The 24,786-nt window shown below is 43.8% G+C and overlaps 1 protein-coding gene across 1 annotated transcript in view; it reads left to right on the plus strand.

Moving 5' to 3' along the window:
- The first annotated feature begins 140 nt into the window (after positions 1 to 140).
- GLRX3 (glutaredoxin 3) overlaps positions 141 to 24,786 on the plus strand; it is a 45,858-nt gene continuing 21,212 nt past the window's right edge. Inside the window, exons 1-3 of the mRNA XM_010389428.1 lie at positions 141 to 272; positions 9,261 to 9,369; positions 24,290 to 24,364. Coding sequence (XP_010387730.1) covers positions 181 to 272; positions 9,261 to 9,369; positions 24,290 to 24,364 — 276 coding nt within the window. The 5' untranslated portion in view covers positions 141 to 180. The remainder of the gene's footprint in view (positions 273 to 9,260; positions 9,370 to 24,289; positions 24,365 to 24,786) is intronic.

A 24,786-nucleotide genomic window follows, 5' to 3' on the forward strand; every position in this document is an offset into this window, starting at 1 on the left:
ATCCAGAGCCACCCAGCGGGATTCAGCGCCCGCTGCCAAGGCCCTTTCTGGGATGTCTCCGGCTCTGCGGCGTCAGCGCAGGCAGGGGCGGGGCTTTCCCTTGCGCAGCCGCTCAGCTCTCCGCGGCCCCGCCTACATCCGGCTGCCGGCACGCGATTGCTTCTGTCTGGCGGCGGCAGCATGGCGGCGGGGGCGGCTGAGGCAGCTGTAGCGGCGCTGGAGGAGGTCGGCTCAGCCGGGCAGTTTGAGGAGCTGCTGCGCCTCAAAGCCAAGTAAGCGAGGCGGCGAGCGGCAGGAGTGAGGAGCCGGCGGGAGAGGCCGCGAGACCGGGCCGGTGTGGGGCGGCGGGTGGCCCAGCCCGGCTCCTTGGCGCCCGGCTCGCTTCGGCCTCGGGGGACCGGGCCCGGCGCCACCCGTGGGTTCCCCCGAGCCTCCGGCGCTGACTGGCCCGAACCGCGGGCTCCCCGCCCCGGAACAGCGAGCAGGGCTCGAGGCTCTCCTCGCAGCCCCGGCCCCGGCCCTCGCTCCGACCCCGACGGCTGTCCAAGCCGGGGGGACGCGACCTTCCCGTCCTCTGGCCTGGGCGGCCCCGCAGCGGGACGGAGGCGGTGACTCAGCCTTGCCGCAGCGGCGGGACGGGGGACGGGGCGGTGCCGAGACCCCGGCCCACCGCGCCCCGGAGCGGGGACCCATGGCTGCGGGCTCCGCCTTTCCTGTGCCCGCGGGGAGGGAGCTGCAGACCCGTCGTCGGCCCATTCCTCTTCAGCCTCCCTTCAGGACCGCCCCTGTCGCAGGAGAGCGGCTGGGGAAGGCCCCGCTGCATTAGCTAGGCCTGGCTGCCTTTTGAAGTCAGCCTTTAAAGTTTGTTGGTCAGCAGGTAGCCTCAGACTTAACCTGTTGCCGGAGACAGATTTCCTGTTCCATGAACTGGTGTAGTGAGAGAGAGTCTGTTCAGATTTGGCGCCGGTGTCAAGTCTTCCATCCCTGGGAAGACAAAAGAAGATCCATAGGAATGCATAGAAAACGTTTTCTGGGTGGACTAGAAGCTCTGAACTGCAAGCATGCTTACGAGTAAATGCTCACTGGCGTGCGTGTTTGCTGGGAAAGGCCTGCACGTGGACTCTCCGTGATACCACCTCACATCGTAGACTCCTGCAAGGGCTGAGTTGTTCTCTTAGTTGTATTAATAGCGGTTGTTATGGGAGCTCTTATGTCGGATTGCCTGGGATCCAGTCCCACTGCAGCCACTCACTAGCCATGTAACCCCTGGGCACATTTCATACCCAAGCCTCAGTTTCCCAGCGATGAAATAGATCAGCACCTATTAGTACCTCAGGGTTGTTGTGAGGGTTAAATGAGATGACGTCTGTAAAATACAGTTAATACAATGCCTAGGATGCAGGAAACACTCAGTAGATGCTGGCCCTTAGGTAGGAAGCAGAGTGGTTCATGGAATTCACAGGCTAAATATACTTTGTTTTGTTTTGTTTTTGAGAAGAGTCTGGCTCAGTCACCTAGGCTGCAGTGTAGGGAAGTGATCACGGCTCCCTGCAGCCTCCTCCTCCCAGGCTCAAGTGATCCACCCACCTCATCCTCCCATCTTAGCCTCTCGAGTAGCTGGGACCACAGGTGCTCACCACCACGCCCGGCTAATTTTTATATTTTTTTGTAGAGACGAGGTCTCTCCGCGTTGCCCAGCCTTGTCTCGACCTTCCGGACTCAAGCGATCTATCCTCCTCAGCCTCCCAAAGGGTTGGGATTACAGGTGTGAGCTACCACATCTGGCCAAAAATGCTTATTGATCCAAATTTTGTTTTGTTTTGTTTTCGAAACAGGCTGTTGCTCTGTTGCCCAGGCTGAGTGCAGTGGCGTGATCTCGGCTCACTGCAGCCTCTACCTCCTGGGTTCAAGCGATCCTCCCACCTCAGCCTCCTGAGTAGCTGGGACTACACGTGCGGTCCACCACCCTGGGCTAATTTGTATATTTTTCGTAGAGACAGAGTTTCTTCATGTTGCCCAGGCTGGTCTCTGGAACTCCTGAGCTCAAGTGATTCGCCTGCCTCAGCCTTGTAAAGTATTGGAATTACAGGCTTGAGCCCCCGTGACCAGCACTGTTGATCTAAATTGAGAGAAATTTTGCTGACTGAATTTGAATTAGAGGCAAGTAGTACTCTGATTTTGCAATGGAGAGTGCAGGTGAGATGGGGTGTTGCCTTTGGAAATGGGGAGGGGTGAGAGTTACTGACTAATGGTTAGAAATGCTTTATGGGGGTGATGAAATAACACAGCTCTTTAGGCATTTCAGGTTTACCTGAGAAATTATTAAGGAAAAAAAGCAGGGGTTGTTGGGGGGGGGACATGTGACATTTACTCACTGATGGAAGCTGGGCTCTGACTCATCCAGTACAGATCAGCACAATCACGGGAGTCACCAGAAGTGACCTCTTGAAATGAGCAGGTGGTCTTGTGTGGACCTGCCCTAAGTAAACGTTTTGAATTTACCATCACCTGAAAAGACTGTTTTGTCTATGTGTTTTATATGTTTGTTTTAAATGCTTCATTTTTTTTTTTTTTTTTTTGAGACGGAGTCTCGCTCTGCCGCCCAGGCTGGAGTGCAGTGGCCGGATCTCAGCTCACTGCAAGCTCTGCCTCCTGGGTTTACGCCATTCTCCTGCCTCAGCCTCCCGAGTAGCTGGGACTACAGGCACCCGCCACGTCGCCCAGCTAGTTTTTTGTATTTTTTAGTAGAGACGGGGTTTCACCGGGTTAGCCAGGATGGTCTCGATCTCCTGACCTCGTGATCCGCCCGTCTCGGCCTCCCAAAGTGCTGGGATTACAGGCTTGAGCCACCGCGCCCGGCCGCTTCATGTTTTAAAAAGTCCTTAAACTATCGAAATGGGTAAATTTTTTTTTTGAGACAGTCTCTCTCTGTTGCCCAGGCTGGAGTAGAGTGCAGTGGCACAATCTTGGCTCACTGCAACCTCTGCCTCATGGGTTCAAATGATTCTCATGCCTCAGCTTTCCAAGTAGCTGGGATTGCAGGTACCCACCACCACACCTGGCTAATTTTTGCATTTTTAGTAGAGATGAGTTTCACCATCTTGGCCAGGCTGGTCTCGAACTCCTGACCTTACGTGATCTGCCAGCTTTGGCCTTCCAGCGTGCTGGGATTGCAGGCATGAGCCACTGCACTCTGCAGGCATGAGCCACTGCGCTTGGCCAAAATGTATAAAAGTTTAAATGTGAATACCATTTGGATGTATCCTTGCCACTGGTTTGTACTTGAAATGACCCAGGAAACAATGTACACTTTCCTTAGTGACTATTTTAAATGGACACATGAGAAACGATGTGTGGCATCTGGGGAAGGAGCAAATTTCTGCAGCTTTTTTGGTGAAGATGGAGACATTTAAGAATATTATGGTGGCTCACACCAGCAATCCCAGCACTTTGGGAGGATGACTTGAGGCCAGGAGTTTGAGACTAGCTTGGACAACATAGTGAGAACCCATCTCTACAAAAGATAAGTAGCCAGGCATGGTGATACATACGTGTAGTCCCCAGCTACTCAGGAGGCTGAGGTGGGAGGATTGTTTGAGCCCAGGAGTTCCAGGCTGCGGTGAGCTGTGATCCTGCCACTATACTCCAGCCTGGGTGACAGAGTGAGACCCTGTCTCAAAAAACAAACAAAAAGTGCCTGAATTTTAGTACTTGTGTTGATGTAATAATTTTAAATCTACTTTTCAAATCATTGCTTCTTCAATTTTAAAATTTGACATGAATTGGAATTTTTTTCTTTTAAGTAATTGAATCAGATATTTACATAAGTTGCTGAAATCTCAGCTGGTCTGTACAATGGGGTTATTAATATCCATTTGCAGAGTAAGCAGGTTTAGTATATGATATGTTTAATAAGCAGTAGCTGGTATTATCTGCAGATGAATGTAGTAGCAGAATACTATAATACTTGAAAAACAACTATTTGCTGATGAAGAGCTGTCGTTTATTACATTGTCTAAAATTACATTAGTCAGGATTTGAATGTGGTTTTTGTCTGATGTTTTTCTCCAACAGTGCACCAGGCATATGGGGCTGTCCATTAAGATGGAAAGAATACTATAACATATAATCCAAAAGGGGATAACGTTTATATTTGTTTCAGACATAGTATGTCCTTATAATACTGGACATTATGTGCTTAATTGAGAAATGGAAGTTAAGCATTAAATAGGAGAATATTGTGGATAATTTCAACTAACAATGTCATGTTTTAATGTTTTCAAATGTTTTATATTTTTGTTTCATCTTCTCAACATCCCAGAGTGTTGGTTATTGCTATTTTACAGATGTGGAAGTTAAATTACTCTTCAAAGCCTTGTTAGTAGTAATGAAACTGAAATGAATTCTGTTTCTATAGCATACTTTCTTTTTTTCTTTTTTACCTATTTGGACTCATACTGTGTTATAAAGTTTGGTAACCTACTTTAATTTTTGAAAAATGTAGTTATATTAGTATTACTGTGGCATTGAAAGTTCTTTGAAAATTTGATTTGTAATGGCTTTATAATATTTTCTTATGACCATTTAAAAACTATTATTGAGCATCAGATTTTTCTGATTTGCTACGAAAAATAGTGGGAAAATATCCACATACAGAAAATCTTTTTTCTCTTAATTCCTCCTTAGGGTTGATACTCATGTGTAAGAAATTTCTGAAAGGTCCCAATTTAATTTTTACCATTAGGACATGAAAGTACTTCTCATCGTCCTTTTTATCATTGAATATTATGATTTAAACAGTCCTTTTGTTGGCTAGGCACAGTGGCTCATGCCTGTAATCCCAGCGCTTTGAGAGGTGAATGCAGGCAGATTGATTGCTTGAGCCCAGGAGTTTGAGGCCAGCCTGGGCATTGGCGAAACCCCAACTTTACAAAGAACAAAATATGGCTATAGTCTGGGAGGCGGAGGTGGGAGGATCACCTGAGCCCAGAAAGTCGAGGCTACGCTTGCCTTGTACTCCAGGCATTAAAGTAAGACCCTGTCTCAAAAAAAGAGAAAAAAAAAATTTTTTTTTGGTCAATTTGGTGAAAAATGGTATCCCAGCTTTATAAAGAAATTGAAGTATTACATATAGTAACAAAATGCACAGATCTTTTTTTTTTTTTTTTTTTTTTTGAGACGGAGTCTTGCTCTGCCGCCCAGGCTGGAGTGCAGTGGCCGGCTCTCAGCTCACTGCAAGCTCCGCCTCCCGGGTTCACGCCATTCTCCTGTCTCAGCCTCCCGAGTAGCTGGGACTACAGGCGCCCGCCTCGTCGCCCGGCTAGTTTTTGTATTTTTTAGTAGAGACGGGGTTTCACCGTATTAGCCAGGATGGTCTCGATCTCCTGACCTCGTGATCCGCCCGTCTCGGCCTCCCAAAGTGCTGGGATTACAGGCTTGAGCCACCGCGCCCGGCCAATGCACAGATCTTAATCGTCAGATATGATGAATTTTCACAATTGTATACATACCAATAACCACCATTCACAGGAAGAATGTAGAACCCAGGAAGTTTTCTATCTCCTTTACCTAAACGACTGATTTCTTACTGTCACCGTAAGTGAGTTTTCCCTGCTCTTGGACTTTGTGTGAGTGGAATCATACAGTTCTTTGTCTGTGGCATCTTTTGCTCACATATTTTGGAGCTTCATCCATGTCATTGCCTGTGTTTGTAGTTGGTTCCTTTTTACTGCTAAGTTACATTCTGTTGTATGAATGTCTATCACTTTCCCCCATTGGCGGGCATCTGGCTGATTCCAGTGTTGAGTTACTATGTATAGGGCTGCCATGAGCATTCTTGCATGCGACCTCTGAACCTCTGTTTTGTTCTCGCCATCCTTAGGCAATGGAGCCTCCCTGGATCCTCTTCATTGCTGGAGGCTGTGGTGGGCAGAGGCTCCTGAGAGAGTTTTGAGGGGTCAGGCCTGTGTTCTAGTTTTAGGGCCAGAATTCAGTTCCAGGGCCCCAGACAACTGCAAGGAAAAGACTGAAAAATGTAATCTAGCTGAATGCACAGGAGGAAAATGAAACAGTGCTTGATTGAAACAGCACAGTCTTTGCCTTGGACCTGAGGCCCCACCTACTCAACCGTTGAAGTTGCTGAGTTGTGCTGGATGCAAATTAACAGCCATTGATTGGGGGCTCCTAGAATGTGTCCTTCCCTGCCTTAGGTGGGTCTTTATTTGGAGCATCCTGCTCTCCTTTTGTGTGCCTGTGGACACTCTCCCTTCATCAGTCCTACCAGAGGTCTCTGCTCTCTGTTTTCCTATATTTCGACAAATGACCTTGCTTCCCACCTGAGAGAAAACAGGACTTCAGGTAGTATCTCCCCAAGCCCTCCTTCCACTCCCACCTATCCCAGCACTTACCATTTATTTGTAGCCTTACCCATTCTTCATTCCTTGGCTCCTCAGAGGAGACTGCCTCCTTCTTCTGCAAGGTAAGCTCTTCTCTGCTCTGGATTTCCCCTCTCCTGCCTCTTCTGAGTCCTTGCATCCTCAGCTCTCTTGTGTCTACAGCCTTTCCCTCTCCATTTGCACTATCCCCTGGTAAAGTAAACATATGAAGATTTTCTTGTATTAAAAAAGCCCATCCCTTGATTTTGTTTTTCCCTCTGCCTGTACAGATCTCTTAGAGTATATCTCTCCTTCCTCATCTTCACTTCAGTCCTCAGTGGACTGCAGTCTGACCTGTGCTTCTGCTATTCTATTGAAGTTACTCTCTCTGTTAGTTGCCCTTTCCCACTGCATTGGATGATTATCACTCCCTCTTGACACACTTCTCTTGACTTCTTTGAGACCCTTTAGTCTTCCAGTACCGCCTAGGACCCCTTCTCTGCTTTACTACATGAGTTCCTTCTCCTCCATCTGTCCTAACTGAATGTTGCTGAACCCCCTGAGGCGCTGACCTTGGGTCTCTTCTGTGTCCCTCTGTATCCCTTTGCAGGTTGGTGCTGGCACTGTTCCTTTCTTGATTCCCAAATCTGTATATCAAGTGCAGACTTCTTCCCTGAGGTCTAGACATCATACTCACAGCCCATTAAACTTCCTTTCCTCAGGTTGGCAGCTTCTGCACTGTGATTTGAGGCATAGTTTCGCCACTAGCCGTCAGTCTCTAAGCCAGAACTTGGAGCCAGATGTAGACTGCCTTATCTGTCACCAAATCCTGTCCTTTCTACCTTCGAAATCCTCATGCTGCTCTTTGCTTCTGCTTTCCTGACACTTTATTGTAGGCTTATTCTCTTCTCACTGGTATTATTTGATCGGTTTTTACAGTTTGTTATTCCTTTCTTTACTCATAGGTTAGTTGTCTTTGTTTCTTTTTGGCATGGAACATATTTCTGTTTGTGATTTTTCAGTTTTTTTTTTTGGGAGGTGGTATTATATTTGAACAGAATTCCATAAAACTGAAGGATTTTTTAGTTGGATATGACCATAGATATCTTTGCCAAGATAATTTTGTATGAAAGCTAACTAAAGTAGATACTGAGTTATTAATCTATTCTGTGTGTTCATACTATAAATGTTTAGAAATTTATTATTATTATTTTTTAATGGATCTTACTCTGTTGCCCACACTGGAGTGTAGTGGTACGATCATAGCTCATTGCAGCCTCGACCCCCTGGGCTCAAGTGATCCTTCCACCTTAGCCTCCCAAAATGCTGATTACAGGCATGAGCCACCTTGCCTGGCCTATAAAAATCTTTTTTTTTTTTTTTTTTTTTTTTGAGACAGAGTCTTGCTCTGCTGCCCAGGCTGCAGTGCAGTGGTGTGATCTCAGCTCACTGCAGCCTCTTGCCTCCCGGGTTCAAACAGTTCTGCCTCAGCCTCCTGAGTAGCTGGGATTATAGGCATGCATCAACACACCTGGCTAATTTTTTGTATTTTTAGTAGAGATGAGGTTTCACCATGTTAGCCAGGCTGGTCTTGAACTGCTGACCTCAAGTGATCTGCCTGCCTCGGCCTCCTAGAGTGCTGGGATTACAAATGTGAGCCACTGTGCCAGGCCTGGAAAAATCTTTTGTAGCATAATATTAAAAAGTATAAAAGAATGTCTTTGTGAAAAGCAGTTCTGTTCTTTTCCTCATTTTCCACTGGCATGCCTTCATTTTCAACACTTAACTACTGTTTCTGTGGTCACGGTTATGTCTCTTCACAATACCACATTTGAAAAGTAAATAATGATATTACTAGTAATAATGTGTCTACAACCATTTTTCACAAACATTGTGCCATTAATACGGAAATTCAGTTTCCACTTTGCCCAGGGGTCTGAAAATATAGTTGATATACCTGGGTTTTTTTTTGTTTGTTTGTTTACTTTAAGTTCTGGGATACATGTGCAGAACGTGCAGGTTTCTTACATAGGTATACATGTTCCATGGTGGTTTGCTGCACCTATCAACCCATCATCTAGGTTTTAAACCCTGTATACATTAGTTATTTGTCCTAATGCTTTCCCTCCCCTTGGCCCCTACCCCCGACAGGCCCCGGTGTATGATATTTCCCTCCCTGTATCCATATGGTCTCATTGTTCACCTCTCACTTACGAGTGAGAACGTGCAGCGTTTGTTTTTCTGTTCCTGTGTTAGTTTGCTGAGAATGGTGGCTTCCAGCTTCATCCATGCCCCTGCAAAGGACATGAACTCATTCCTTTTTATGACTGCATAGTATTCCATAGTATATATGTGCCATATTTTCTTTATCCAGTCTATCATTGATGGGCATTTGGGTTGGTTCCAAGTTTTTGGTATTGTAAATAGTGCTGCAATAAACGTATGTGTGCATGTGTCTTTATAGTAGAATGATTTATAATCTTTGGGGTATATACCCAGTAATGGGATTGCTGGGTCAGATGGTATTTCTGGTTCTAGATCCTTGAGGAATTGCTACACTGTCTTCCACAGTGGTTGAACTGATTTACACTCCCAACAACAGTGATTTACATGACTTTTAATTGATGTGGATGAATATTCAAATCTACTTCAAATGGGCTTGACTCGAAATGCCATTGACTTGAAAATTTATCTGAAAGTCTCAAGACCTTGCAGAGTGCTTTTACATTCCAGTGTTGTATACAACAAAATTCTAGCAATGTGAAAAACTTCAGGCAGTTCTTTTAAAGTTTTTTTTTTTTTTTTTTGGTAATTTAATCTATATCAGTATTTGTTTATTTCTAAAATCGGTATAATTTTAAATCAGTGCATTTACTTGATTTACAGATCCCTCCTTGTGGTCCATTTCTGGGCACCATGGGCTCCACAGTGTGCACAGATGAACGAAGTTATGGCAGAGTTAGCTAAAGAACACCCTCAAGTTTCATTTGTGAAGGTATTTATATTTCAATGTCATGTCTTTTATGAATTTAATTCTGATTTATGGGTTAGATTAGGGCTGGACGTGGTAGCTCACACCTGTAATCCCAGCACTTTAGGAGGCTGAGGCGGGCATATCATCTGAGTTCAGGAGTTTGAGACCAGCCTGGCCAACATAATGAAACCCTGTCTCTACTAAAATACAAAAATTAGCTGGGTGTGGTGGGGGGACGGTGCCTATAATCCCAGCTATACGGGAGGCTAAGGCAGGAGACCCTTTTGAACCTGGGAGTCAGAGGTTGCAGTGAGCCGAGATTGCGCCACTGCACTCTAGCCTGGGTGACAGAGCGAGACACTGTCTCAAAAAAAATACATAAATAAAAGATTAGATTTTATTAACTTATATAAAGATGGAGTGGTGTGGAATTCCAAATATCTGTGATTGATGTGGGATCTGTTATTTTTGCACATTGTTCTTAAAAATCTTAAAATAATTTTTCTTTTCTTTTTTTTTTTTTTTTTGAGACGAGTCTTGCTCTGTCGCCCAGGCTGGGGTGCAGTGGTGCGATCTCGGCTCACTGCATCCTCTGCCTCCCTGGTTTAAGCGATTCTTCTGCCTCAGCCTCCTGAGTAGCTGGGATTGCAGACGCCTACCACCACGCCCAGCTAATTTTTTGTATTTTTGGTAGACAGGGTTTCACCGTCTTAGCCAGGATGGTCTCGGTCTCCTGACCTCGTGATCTGCCTGCCTCGGCCTCCCAAAGTACTATGATTACAGGCGTGAGCCACCATGCCTGGCCAAATGTACACTTTTCCTCGATCATCCTCGGGTGTGGGGCGTGACTACCAAACGTCAAAGTGGCTGTGGGCTGGAGTTTTGGAGAGCACAGGCAGATGAGTTAGTTCTCTGTGGGTAGCTGTGGTTTTAAGACATTTAAAATAGTAACACAAATTATGTCATTGAAAAGCTAGGTGTGCTGTGGAAAATAGTTCAGGAAAGGGTATGTAAATGCTGCTAGGGACCAGGGAACAGGAAGTTGCTATCTTGGTTTAGATGAAGGCAGACAGACCTATGGGAGAAGGTGAAAGTCTTTCTAACCTGTTCAGAATGCGGAGGAAGAGGGAAGCCAGTCAGTCTCTTCCTTGCCTCTTTTGTTTTTCACTCTGGTTTGTGTGCTCCTACATTCCTGCTTCTCTCTTGAGTGGATAAGTACTAGAAAAGCCATAGTTGTGACTGTGGATTAACTCAATTGGTTTAGCATATTAAAGATACTATTCAGGACTTAGTACTGGTTTAGGCAACAGGGCCAAAATATGTGTTGAAAGTCTTAGAAATGAATTATCAGGAGGGGAAGTGCACCTTGTATTCCAAAGCCTGAATCCTTAAGATTAAAAAAAAAAAAGGAAAAACCAAAGTCTTATTTTTTAAAACAAGAGTCTGTGAGTTCAGAGTACACGTTACCCAATATACTCTTATATGGGGTTAAAAATAACATCAACTGTATTGGTCTTATGTCTCTTTTTATGTAAACTGAAAACAGAATTCTGACAGGATAATTCATTCATGTAGTAGGTGATAAAATTTTCAGGTAGCTTCTGTAGAAATAAGTTTGCTTTGAATAGGTATTGTACTCAGATGGCTCAAAATTCCGAACAGTATAGAAAGGTGTCCATTGAGAAAGCTCACCCCATTCCTCCGTTGTCACCCTTGTGTCCCACCACATAAGTAACTGCTTGTATTAATTTTGTATGAATCCTTCTAGTGTTTCTTTATGCAAATAGGGCAGATGTGAATATAGTGATTAGCTTTTTAAAATTTAAGGGCTTATTTAAAATTCCAATGAAATGTATAATGTAACTTTAGAGTGTAACCCTAAAATGTTCAATATAAATAATAGAAGGGGGTCATTAAAACTGTATGTTTGGTCAGTGATAAAAGATAATGATTACAAGTGAAATAAATGATTAAACATTTCAATCATAAGATTAATCGAGATGATGGTAATTGTTCTAAGTCTGCTTTTATGTGTATCATGTTACTGGTTTAGGTAATACATTGTTCTTAGCTGCTATCTGAATGATTTATTTAAAGTGACTATAGAATTACTTCTCACATTGGTACCAGACTTGGCAGTGAGATTTTAAGTTGTTCAAGTGCTTAAGTATCTCTGTGAGCCAAAGGTTGGAGGAGCCCTCAGAGATTTTGGGTTGTGGGGGATACCTGAGCCTGACTGCACCTGCCACTCATGAGGATGATGACAGTGTAAGATTGGTCATTCTTCCAGGAGTCATCACTTTATGGAAATTCACTCTATAACATAGTTTTTCTTTCATTAGCCATCATTGGGGCAAAGGTAATTTGCATGGCATTTGTAAGGTAGCTAATTAAAAGGCGCTGGCTGAACAGTAGTAAGTAAAAGAGAAGTAGAATGAGATATCATTGGTCTTTCCCAGTAAGAGAGGCATGCAGGCTGGGCGCCGTGGCTCACACCTGTAATCCCAATACCTCTTGAGGCTGAGGTGGGAGGATTGCTTGAGGCCAGGAGTTCAAAACCAGCCTGATGCACATAGCAAAACCATCTCTACACAAGAAAAACTAAAAAAGTTAGCTGTGCATGTTGGTGTGCACTTGTAGTCCCAGTTACTCGGGAGGATAAGGCAGAGGATTCCTTGAGCCCAGGAGGTCTCAAGGCAGTCACACCACTGGGTAACATAGGGTGAGACCATGTCTAAAAAAAAAGGAATGTAGTTCATTTTAAAACTGCTTTCTTTTTGTTAATGAGAGTTTTTGGAAAGTTCTAGAGTATGAACTAATGTTCTTCTACTTTATCTTGTGTCTATTTGATTTCTTAGTCTTTTTTTTGGAGACAAGGTCTCACCGTTATTACCCAGGCTGTAGTTCAGTGGTGTGATCTTGGCCCACTGCAGCCTCCACCTCCCAGGCTCAAGCAATTTCCCCACCTTAGCCTCCCGAATAGCTGGGACTGCAGGTGTGCACCACCCTGCCCAGCTAATTTTTGTATTTCTTGTAGAGATACAGTTTCGCCATGTTGCTTAGGCTGGTCTTGAACTCATGGACTCAAGCAGTCTGCCTACCTTGGCCTCCCAAAGTGCTCGGATTACAGATGTGAGCCACTTTGCCCTTCAGTCTTTTTTTTTATTTTAATGATAAAATAATTTGGCATTTTTGGCTTGTAAAGTAAAGGGATCAGTTCTTTTTTGTGACTGGGATTCATAAAACATTTAAATAAGTGATCATAAAGTAGATATTTTTAAACAGATTGTAAACTTTTGTGACTATCAATAATTTCTTATTTCGTAGGAGCTGGTAAAATAGAGTTAGAAGAGTTAGTCACCCATTTTAGGTCAGAGTAGTTAGTTTGTGCTCATTGGAATTGAAAGCTGAAGGACAAGGTTTTCGTATTTATTGCGTCTGAATCCCTCATTCTCTATATTGATGATATGGTCCTAAAGTGTATTTGGGGTGGGGCAGAGTGGTTCACACATGTAATCCCAGCACTTTGGGAGGCTTCTTTGGGAGGCGTGAGTGGGAGGATTGTTCAAGGACATGAGTTTGAGACCAGCCTGGACAACATAGCGAGACTTCATCTCTGCAGAATAAAAATTTAAAAAACTAACTGTGTACACCTGTTGCCCCAGCTACTTGGGAGGCTGGGGTGGGAGGATTGCTTAAGACTAGGAGTTAGAGGCTGCAGTGAGCTATGATTGTGCCATTACACTCCAGCTTGGGTGACAAAGTGAGACTTTGTCTCTTAAAAAAAAAAATTAAAAGGGCATCTGTATTCCTTCTGGGTGCTGTGTTTATAATGGGTGGTGTTCCATTTACCTGAGTCACTGCCATGTATAGTGGGCTCTTCTGGGCTCCATCCTGAGGCTGTCACACCTCCAATGGCACAGAAGAGATGATGTGGTATTTCTTTTTTTTTTTGAGACGGAGTCTCGCTCTGTCACCCAGGCTGGAGTGCTATGGCCGGATCTCAGCTCACTGCAAGCTCCGCCTCCCGGGTTCACGCCATTCTCCTGTCTCAGCCTCCCAGGTAGCTGGGACTACAGGCGCCGCCACGTCGCCTGGCTAGTTTTTTGTATTTTTTAGTAGAGACGGGGTTTCACCGTGTTAGCCAGGATGGTCTCGATCTCCTGACCTCGTGATCCGCCTGTCTCGGCCTCCCAAAGTGCTGGGATTACAGGCTTGAGCCACCGCGCCCGGCCTGATGTGGTATTTCTATCACTAAAAGGAATTCAAGACCAGCTTGAGTAACATGGTGAAACCCTGTCTCTACTAAAAATACAAAATTTAGCCAGGTGTGGTGGCGCACGCCTGTCTTCCCAGCTACTCAGGAGGCCGAGGCAGGAGAGTCACTTCAACCCAGCAGGCGGAGCTTGTAGTGACCGGAGATCGCGCTACTGCACTACAGCCTGTGCGACAGAGCGAGACTTCGTCTCAAAACAGAACAAAAAAGTCTTAGAGAAACCTTACATTTATTCAGAATAAAATGAAATACTTAAAATGTCTTAATGCCTTTTATTTTCAATTTACATAGTCAGTACCTTCTCTCATACTGATCCTTTGTTGTGTCTTTACCTAAAATAGGAGTACACCTTTGTCATTTAATTAATCGTTTGATAGAATCTTCCAAAATATGGTATATGGCAGAGGGGATGGGAGAGAGGAAGAATAGCACAAGGCTTTGTTGGGTGCCTGCTGCTGGTTGTATTTGAGATCCAAATCAGCTATTTTGTATGAAAGTTTAGCTATTTTTTCCTGTAGCTTTTTGTTTGTCTCTGAACTTAGTCTGTGCCATGGGTTGCTTGGATCAGGAAATTCCCTATATTTTTGTCTGTATTGTCATTCAATTCCTCTTTTCATTGCCTGCTTGACTAGATGTGAGATACTTGAGATGGGGACCTTTACCTTATCAGGTTTTCATTATTAAAAAAAAAAAAAAAAAAAAAATAATAATAATAATAATAGGGCCAGGCATGGTGGCTCACGCCTTTAATCCCAGCACTTTGGGAGGCCGAGGTGGGCAGATCACGAGGTCAGGAGATTGGGACCATCCTGGCTAACATGGTGAAACCCCGTCTCTACTAAAAATACAAAAAAAAACCCAGCCAGGTGTGGTGGCACGTGCCTCTATTCCCAGCTACTCGGGAGGCTGAGGCAGGAGAATCGCTTGAACCCGGGAGGCGGAGGTTGCAGTGAGCTGAGACCTCACCACTGCATTCCAGCCTGGGCAACAGAGCAAGACTCCGTCTCAAAAAAAAAGAAAAAAAAATGACTTTCTTTTGTTTGGGTGGCTCCTGCTTTCCATGCAAGCCTTCCTGATCCCACTTGCAGCTTAGTACTCTCATCCTGCTAGGCCGTGGTATAGTCATTTTACCATATCATGTGCTTCAGCGCAAACATTCTCAAAGTCAGACTTACCAACTGGGTGGTTGGTGAGATTTTATACTATTGTATTTCATTTGACATTAATTTTGTTTGTATAGTAGCTGCTGTACTTGCGTTTTATGTTGACTATAATTTAAAATATACGATCAAGGTTATGGAGGAGTTATGTATTTAAATGTATTTTTGCTTCTTAAAAAACAAGAATCTTTATAGTTTATTCTTATTTTGAAAGTGCGACTCTCTTAAAGATACAGATTGCATTGTTGAATTTCTAAAGGTCTGTACAATCATAAATGTAAATGTAGTTTATGTTTAATTTCTGAGTGTATAATTATTGTATGTAAACAGATAGTGTTGGGCAATCTTCTGAAGGATACCAACTAGCTGTATAACCAGGTGCACGCTAACTAGTGGAATTAAAAATTTTCAGTGTCATAGAATGTTGGCCAATTTATTTGGCATCTTAAGAGAGCATATGTTGGATTTCATTCTACAGGAAGGAACTCTAAAAATGCTTCTCAGATAATTCTGGTAGAATTGTTAAATCTTAAAAAGACTGTAGGTTTTTAATCTGTGCTATCTTGGTAATTTAAAAAACCCACAATTAACATGGTTTTATTAGCTGTTTCTGGGCTAAGTTTGGTGAAAGTCTTTGAAGAAGTTATCAAAACTTTTTTCTTTTTAAATTATTATTATACTTTAAGTTCTAGGGTACAGGTGCACAACATGCAGGTTTGTTACATAGGTATACATGTGCCATGTTGGTTTGCTGCACCCATCAACTCATCATTTACATTAGGTATTTCTCCTAATGCTATCCCTCCCTGAGCCCCCTACCCCCAGCAGGGCCCTGGTGTGTGATGTTCCTCTCCCTGTGTCCACGTGTTCTCATTGTTCAGCTCCCACTTATGAGTGAGAACATGCGGTGTTTGATTTTCTGTCCTTGTGATTGTTTGCTGAAAATGATGGTTTCCAGCTTCATCTATGTCCCTGTAAAGGACATGAACTCATCCTTTTTTAGGGCTGCATAGTATTCCATGGTGTATATACATATGTGCCGCATTGTCTTTATCCAGTCTGTTATTGTTAAACTGTTTTATCAGAGACCAGGATTGCAGTGTCTGCTCTGCTTTTTTTGTTTTCCGTTTGCTTGGTAGATCTTCCTCCATCCCTTTATTTTGAGCCTGTGTTTGTCTTTGCATGTGAGATGGGTCTCCTGAATATAGCACACTGATGGGTCTTGACTCTTTGTCCAATTTGCCAGGCTGTGTCTTTTAGTCTTTTAATTGGGGCATTTAGCCCACTTACATTTAAGGTTAATTTTGTTATGTGTGAATTTTTTTTTTTTTTTTTGAGTCGGAGTCTCACTGTTGCCCAGACTGGAGTGCAGTGATGCGATCTTGGCTCACTGCAACCTCCGCCTTCCAGGTTCAAGAGATTCTTCCGCCTCAGCCTCCTGGGTAGCTGGGATTACAGGCACCCACCACCATGCCCAGCTAATTTTTGTATTTTTAGTGGAGACAGGGTTTCACCATGTTGGCCAGTCTGGTCTCGAACTCCTGACCTCAAATTATCCACCTGCCTTGGCCTCCCAAAATTGCTGGGATTACAGGTGTGAGCCACCATGCCCAGCCTGTTGTGTGTGAATTTGATTCTGTCATTATGATGCTAGCTGGTAATTTTGCCTGTTCATTAATGCAGTTTCTTTATAGTGTCAATGGTCTTTTACCATTTGGCCTGTTTTTGCAGTGGCTGGTACTGGTTGTTCCTTTCCATGTTTAGTACTTCCTTCAGGAGCTCTTGTAAGGCAGGCCTGGTGGTGACAAAATCTCTCAGCATTTGCTTGTCTTTAAATGATTTTATTTCCTCTTCACTTATGAAGCTTAGTTTGCCTGGATATGAAATTCTGGGTTGAAAATTCTTTAAGAATGTTGAATATCAGCCCCCACTCACTTCTGGCTTGTAGGATTTCTGCGGATAGATCCACTGTTAGTCTGATGGGCTTCCCTTTGTGGGTAACCCAACCTTTCTCCCTGGCTGCCTTTAACATTTTTTCCTTAATTTCAACCTTGGTGAATCTGACAATTATATGTCTTGGGGTTGCTCTTCTCCAGGAGTATCTTTGTGGTGTTCCCTGTATTTCCTGAATTTGAATGTTGACCTGCCTTGCTAGGTTGGATAAGTTCTCTTGGATAATATCCTGAAGAGTGTTTTCTAATTTGATTCCATTCTCTCTGCCACTTTCAGATACACCAATCAAACGTAGATTTGGTTTTTTCACATAGTCTCATATTTCTTGGAGGCTTTGTTCATTTATTTTCACTCTTTTTTCCTCTAATCTTGTCTTCTCACTTTATTTCGTTAATTTGATCTTTAATCGCTGATATCCTTTCTTCCGCTTGATCGAATCGGCTAGTGTGAAGCTTGTGTATGCTTCACGCAGTTCTTGTACTGTGGTTTTCAGCTCCATCAGGTAATTTAAGCTCTTCTCTACACTGATTATTCTAGTTAGCCATTTGTCTAACCTTTTTTCAAGGTTTTTAGCTTCCTTGCGATGGATTAGAACATGCTCCTTTAGCTAGGAGAAGTTTGTTATTACCAGCCTTCTGAATCCTACTTCTGTCAACTCGTTGATCTCATTCTCTGTCCAGGTTTGTTCTCTTGCTGGCAAGTTGTGTTCCTTTGGAGGAGAAGAGGCATTCCTGGTTTTTGGAATTTTCAGCCTTTCTCTCCCCATCTTTGTGGTTTTATCTACCTTTGGTCTTTGAAGTTGGTGACCTGCAGATGGGGTTTTGGTGGATGTCCTTTTTGTTGATGTTGATGCTGTTCCTTTCTGTTTGTTAGTGTTTCTTCTAACAGGCCCCTCAGCTGCAGGTCTGTTGGAGTTTGCTGGAGGTCCACTCCAGACCCTGTTTGCCTGGGTGTCACCAGTGGAGGCTGCAGAACAGCAAATATAGCTGCCTGATCCGTCCTCTGGAAGCTTCATCCCAGAGGGGCACCCGTCTGTATGAGGTGTCTGTTGGCCCCTACTAGGAGGTGTCTCCCAGTGGGGCTATACGGGGATCAGGGACCCACTTGTCTGTTATTGGATCTTGAACGCCATGCTGGGAGAACCACCTGCACTCTTCAGAGCTGTCAGGCAGGGATGTTTAAGTCTGCAGAAGCTGTCTGCTGCCTTTTGTTCAGATATGTCCTGCCCCCAGGGGTGGAATCTAGAGAGGCAGTAGGCCTTGCTGAGCTGCGGTGGGCTGCACCCAGTTCGAGCTTCCCTGCCACTTTGTTTACACTGTAAGTATAGAACTGCCTATTCAAGCCTCGGCAATGGCGGACGCCCCTCCCCCAGCCAAGCTTCATAGTCCCAGGTCGGTCTCAGACTGCTGTGCTAGCAGTGAGCAGGACTCCATGGGCGTGGGACCTACTAAGCCAGGAACGAGAAGGCGAAGACCGTGGGAAAAGTGCAGTATTTAGGCAGAAGTGTATCATTCCTTCAGGTACAGTCACTCACAGCTTCCCTTTACTAGGAAAGGGAAATTCCCCGACCCCTTGCATTTCCCGGGTGAGGCGATGCCCCGCCCTGCTTTGGCTCCCCCTCCGTGGGCTGCACCCACTGTCCAACCAGTCCCAATGAGATGAACCTGGTACCACAGTTGGAAAGGCAGAAATCAGCCGTCTTCTGCGTCAGTCTTGCTGGGAGCTACAGATTGGAGCTCTTCCTATTTGGCCATATTGGAAGCGATCTCCGCCTAAGCTATCAAAACTGTTATTTTAAATTTCTATTTTGAGATTTATATTTGGCTGTTTGACAAATATTTTGATTTTGAAATTCTTTTTTTTTTTCTAATATCACACATCACAGAGTAGAAGGAAGCCTCTTTTGGAGGTTTGACCAAATGTTCCTGAATAGCAGATTTAAGTGTTCTCTCTTTAGTCTTGGGGCTCAGTGCCATCATTGGCAAGGGGCCATCCCCATTCTTGGCTTAGGTATACTGACCACCTTTGTTTAATATTCTATCAAAATTTATTTATCAAACACTAAATGCCACACAGTAGTCTAGGCACTGAGGATACAAAACATAACACTAAAGGTCACAGACAACAAACAGTAGACATATATGTTATCAAGGTAATTTTAGGTAGTAATAAGTTCTGCAAAAGAAAGAAATAGGCTATGAAAAATGGGAACCGGGATAGGTGCGATACTTTATTTAGATTGGACTGGAAGGGTGTATCTAAGGAAGAGTGTTTTTTTTAAATTAAGAGACAAGGTCTCACTCTGTCACCCAGGCCAGGGTGCAGTGGCGTGATCATAGCTCACTGCAGCCTCAAACTTCTGAACTCAAGCATTCCTCCCACCTTGGCCTCCCAAAATACTGGGATTACAGGTGTGAGCTACTCTGCCAGCAGGGCCATCAGGAAAATGAAAAGGAGCCAGCCGTTGGGAGAGCTAGGAAGAGCTTTTAGCCGAAGTGCAGAGTGTCAAAGCAGAAGGCTAGTGGGGCTGGAGAGTCGTGAGGGAGGGAACGAGTGTGACATGAAGTTGGAGTGGCAGGCAGGGGTCAGTGACCTTGTGGGGAATGATAACATTCAGGTCTTATTCCAAGTGCAATAGCAGTGACACAGTTCCATTCCTGTCATAAGTCAGTTACTCTGGCTGCTGGGTGGAGAATGGTTTGAAGGGGGAAGGGTGCAGAATAGAAGCAGGTACCCCAGTTAGCAGGCTACTAGGCCAGGTGAGAGATGAAATGATGTCATGGTCTGAGTGGGATTATATTTTGGAGGGGGAGCCCAGAAAACCTGTTGATGGAGTAGATGTGAGAGTGAGAGAAATGGATTAATCAAGGTTGTCTCCTTTTTGATTTGAGGAACTGGATGGATTTTGTGAGATAGAGATGCCTTGGGGGAGGAGCAGGTTTAGTGAGAGGTGTTTGATAGAGCTCTGAGTGCAGATGTTGAGTGTATAGTCTGGAGGTGAGGGGAGAGGACTGGGCTAGGAAGAACTTGGGAGTTGTAATAGCAGCGTCATTTAGAGCCATAGGATCGGATGAGCCCACTCCAGGACAGTGAGTGTGGATAGGCATAGAAGAGGACTCAGAACCAAGGCTGGCACATGCTGGTGTTCAGAGGCTGCCAGAGATGACAGAAACGGACAGAGTCTGAGCAGTTCGGGAGGGCAGAGGAAACATGGAGAGCCAAGTGGAAGGTGTTGCAGGAAGGCGGTTGTGGTCACTGTTACTGAAGGATACTGAAGGGTCTGTGGAATGAGGAAAGGGCAGCAGCCATGAAGTGGAACGTGGTGTAGGGAGGCGCTTGGCTCCAGAGACACACTGCCTCCATCACTCAACAGGTTTGTAATTGTCCTAGTCCATTTGTGCTACTGTAATAGAATACCTTAGACTGAGCAATTTTTAAGCAGCAGATTTATTGTTCACAGTTCTAGAGGCTGGGAAATCCGAGATGAAAGCACCAGCAGATTCAGTGTCTGGCAAGGGCTTGCTCTCTGTTCCCAAAATGGCATCTTGTTGCTGTGTCCTCACTTGGCAGCAGGAGAATAAGGGCAAAAACGGACTAGCCAGCCTCAAACCCTTTTATAATGGCACTGTTCCCATCCATGAGGGCAGAGCCCTCTTGGCCTAATCACCTCCCAAAGCTCCCCTCTTAATTGCTATCACCTTGGATGTTGATTTCCAGCATACGAATTTAGGAGGGACATATACATTCAAACCATGGCAGTGATCTGGGCCAAGTTATTGAACCTCTTTAAGTTCCAGTTTCTTCTGTAAAATGGATGTTAAAGACAGTACCTGTTATTGTGAGGATTAAATGAGTCTATACATGAAGCACACTTAAATAGTATCTGGCCCAGAATAAGTTGTAGCTGTTTGCTGTTACTATCATAGTGGCCTCTGATGACCCCTGCTCAATAAAAGTAGAATAGAGAGAGGATTCCCCATCTCTGGATTTACCTGATGCCTCCCTTCCGCTTTCTTTTTTTTTTTTTTTTTTTTTTTTTTTTTTGAGACGGAGTCTTGCTCTGCCGCCCAGGCTGGAGTGCAGTGGCTGGCTCTCAGCTCACTGCAAGCTCCGCCTCCCGGGTTCACGCCATTCTCCTGTCTCAGCCTCCCGAGTAGCTGGGACTACAGGCGCCCGCCTCGTCGCCCGGCTAGTTTTTTGTATTTTTTAGTAGAGACGGGGTTTCACCGTATTAGCCAGGATGGTCTCGATCTCCTGACCTCATGATCCGCCCGTCTCGGCCTCCCAAAGTGCTGGGATTACAGGCTTGAGCCACCGCGCCCGGCCCGCTTTCTTTCCTTCTCCATAGACACATAGCAGGTGGGACTGGTCCCAAGGTTTAGATTCTTGGTATAGGAAGCAAGTGGTTCCCACTTGAGGCATTTTGCCTGGATTCTGATTTGGAAATGTTCATGTTTGGTTGGTGCTGAAGTCGTGTATAAATCCTACTTTGACGTGTAATCTTTCTTTTTGATTGTAGTAGTAGAAAAAATTAACCATGGTATAGTGAAAAAAGCACAGGTTTTATAGTCAAACAAACTTGGGTTTGTTTCTCAGCTCTGCCATTTATTAACCGTGTATCTTTGGGCAAGTTACCCAAGTTATCTCCTGTGTTAATTAGGGTTCTCTAGAGAAACAGAACTAATAGGATAGGTACAGATAGATATGAGGGGATTTAGGAGGCTGAGTAGTCTTGCCATCTGCCCTCCCTCTCTGGAGAACTAGGGAAGCTGGTGGCGTGGCTCAGTCCAAGTCTGAAGGTCTGAGAACCTGGGGGGCCGGTGATGCAAGTCCTGCAGTCTAACGGTTGGAGAACCTAGAGCTGTGATGTCCAAAGACAGGAGAAGATGGATATCTCAGCTCCAGGAGGGAGGGATGGGGCAGGAGGGGTAGGGGATGGGGGTGTTCGGAGGAGAGGGAGGGAGAGAGAGAAAGAGGGAGAAAGACAGGATTTGCTTTTTTGCTTTTCCTCTGCATTTTTTTTTTCCTAGTTCTTTTCAGGCCTTCAACTTATTGGATGGTGCCCCTCCCCCCCACCATATTGCATGGGAATGGATCTTCCTTACTCAGTCTACTGATTCAAATGCCAGTCTCTTCCCAAAACAGCCTCACAGCCATGCTCAGCAGTAATGTTTTAACAGCTGTCTGGGTATCTCTTAACCCAGTCAAGTTGAAACCTTAAACCAACCATCGCACCTCCTCTTTAACCACTTATTAACCTGAGATGATAACATGCTAAAATTTTGCACCTTTCAAAATTGTCTGTAGGCTAGGCTGTTTTATGTTAAGGCCTTCTCATAGTTTATGGCACAGAGTAGGTCACCCATGAATGATGGCTATTTCTGATCATCTTTGAGCTCTTCTGAATGCAGATCCTTTAAAAATATTTATATATTTATTTTGTTTTCATTGTTAAAACTGTTAGGTTAAATCCAACAAAGTATTTGTAACGAATTTTAGTGCTGCAAGAGTTTTAGGACTTCAGTCAGATGCCCTTGATGTTCTGGAGAACTCTTTTGCCTTAAATGATATTCCTGTTTCCTTCTTCTGAAGATTTGTCTGTTACCATTGCCTCTGAGTTATGAAGATCTCTTCTTTTGCGAGCTGATTGAGTGGAGGCAGTTGTGGTAGTTCTCAGCCTTCAGCAAGAATTGTGAGAGGTTGTTTACTTCTCAGAATAATTGTTACTCCACTGGAAACCAGCAGGAATGTAAGAATATAAGAAGAAGTCAGATTTTTTTTTTTTTTTTTTTTCTGGGACGGAGTTTTGCTTAGTCGCCCCAGCTGGAGTGCAATAGTGCGATCTGGGCTCACTGCAACCTCTGCCTCCCGGGTTCAAGCGATTCTCCTGCCTCAGCATCCCAAGTAGCTGGGATTACAGGCACCCGCCATCATGGCTGGCTAAGAAATCAGATTTTAAAAGAAGATCGGAATTTGTTTTTATGAGTCAGGATGCTACCTGTTTTGTTCTGGTTTAAGATCACATTACCTTATTTCTACTTAGTATTGCCCTGTTTTTAGATTTGTATTACTTTTTGATTAGAATTCAGTTGTACTAAAGGAAGGGCCGTTTTCTGATCCTTGCACAATGCCCAGTGCGTAGTGGGCACTCCGTAGATGTTAGTTGAAAGACAGAAAATAATGAGCTGGAGGATGGTAATGTAGGCATGCCCTACTCGTCAACTTTTCTGGTCATCTTTGATCTGAGTGTGCTGTAGTGTATGTAAAAGAAAATAGCACAAACGTCTTTAAAACTTTTGAGAGTCTGTACTAAATCGCTGTCTCAGAATGCCTTATCTTTTTGTTCTTTTTTCAGATTGTTAGACATTGATATTATGGAATTTTCACATAAGTACATTTTAAAAATGGAAACAATTAAAAATATTGTCGCACAAGGGTTTTCTAAAAATTAAAAATTAAGGTAGTAAAAGAGCAACCGAGAATGTAGGAGATAGAAGATAAAAACCAAATACATATGACTTTGCTTCCCACTTTATCTGCAAACTTTATTTGGGTAGCTATAACCTGATTGGGTGAGGCTCTAAATAAAAATAGTATTTCAAGCCCAGTGGAAATCTTTCACTCTTGGAAAAATACAGTGTATATATTTTAAAAACTTTTAACAATATAATTTATCAATAAATTTTATTTCCTACAGGTATAATGTGAATACAGATTTTTATTGGTTTCAAAAAGTTTATATTAAATTGACAGTCCTATGAGGGAAGGATATATCTTGGTATTTCTCAAAGTATATCATTTATAAAGACCTAAATAAATAGCTTACAGTAATTGTGCTCTAATTATTTAGAAATTCTGTTACTAAATATGTTTTAAATTCATGCGTCAGATATCACATCCTGTCTTGTTGAGGGGCCTCAAGGAAAGTATCAAACAATGCAGTCATCTTATTTAAAAGGCATTTACATTGTAAATAGACCAGAAGCAAGTAACCTAGCAAGATATCTGCCTAGTGTCCAGCAGCCTTGCAGGAGTTAAAAGCAAAATTTATCAGACATCAATAGTTTATTGAAAAAATAGTCCTTTTTGCTTCATAATTTGCAGAAGGCTGCAACTGTCAGTCATGATGTACTGCCTCTTGAAATTAGTCAATAGAGCAAACAGCAAGAATTGCTGTGGGCAGAAAATAAGCACTGTAATCATGACATAACTGGGGTCAGTGATTTATGGATTTCAATATAGTAGTAGCTGCATATGATTGAAAATTTACTAGGTCACTAGTGCACCAAAAATTTTATTCACAGCCTCCAGGCATCTTTTGAAATGTGCAACAAAATAAAAACCTCTGAACCTCTTTTGACACTGCAAACTCAGTGGATGACATGCCAGCCCAGTGAGTCTCATTTAAATGTAAATGTGTCATAAACTTTTGTACCATACTCTTTAAAAATGCCAACTACTTGAAGGAATAATGCATGTGAAACTGATTTACATATCGAAGTAGAGAAAAAGGACCTTGTAATAATCAAGTTTGAATTCTTTTATTTTAAAGTTGGAAGCTGAAGGTGTTCCTGAAGTATCTGAAAAATATGAAATTAGCTCTGTTCCCACTTTTCTGTTTTTTAAGGTAAGGATAAAGGTGGTACAAGAGATTATCCATTTGTAGGGTGCCATGGGGCTACCTATTTTGTGTCTTTACCCTCTCCCTAATCCCCGAATATTAGGTATTTGGCTGTTTCTGGCCTTCCACCTTTCTTCTGATAGTCTCATTTTTGCACCCATGCTGAAAAAGAAGACCATGCCAGCTGCTTGCCAACATCTTACGTGGACTGTGCAGGGCCAGCAGCCAGAATCAAGAGCTTCTTGATCAAAATTCAGATATGTGGCTGTGGAACGCCAGTGTTCCCTGAGTTGGTTAAATTGCTTGTTCAGAGCATGTGCCTGGACATAATGGAACCTCTGGCTGGTTCTGGTTTGATGAATGAGTCTTAGGAAGCAGGTGCACAACTGTGCTGGGCGCCCATGGGTGTCATCGTAGTTCCCCAAATG

This window comes from Rhinopithecus roxellana, chromosome 11 (assembly GCF_007565055.1).
Source record: "Rhinopithecus roxellana isolate Shanxi Qingling chromosome 11, ASM756505v1, whole genome shotgun sequence".
NCBI lineage: Eukaryota > Metazoa > Chordata > Mammalia > Primates > Cercopithecidae > Rhinopithecus > Rhinopithecus roxellana.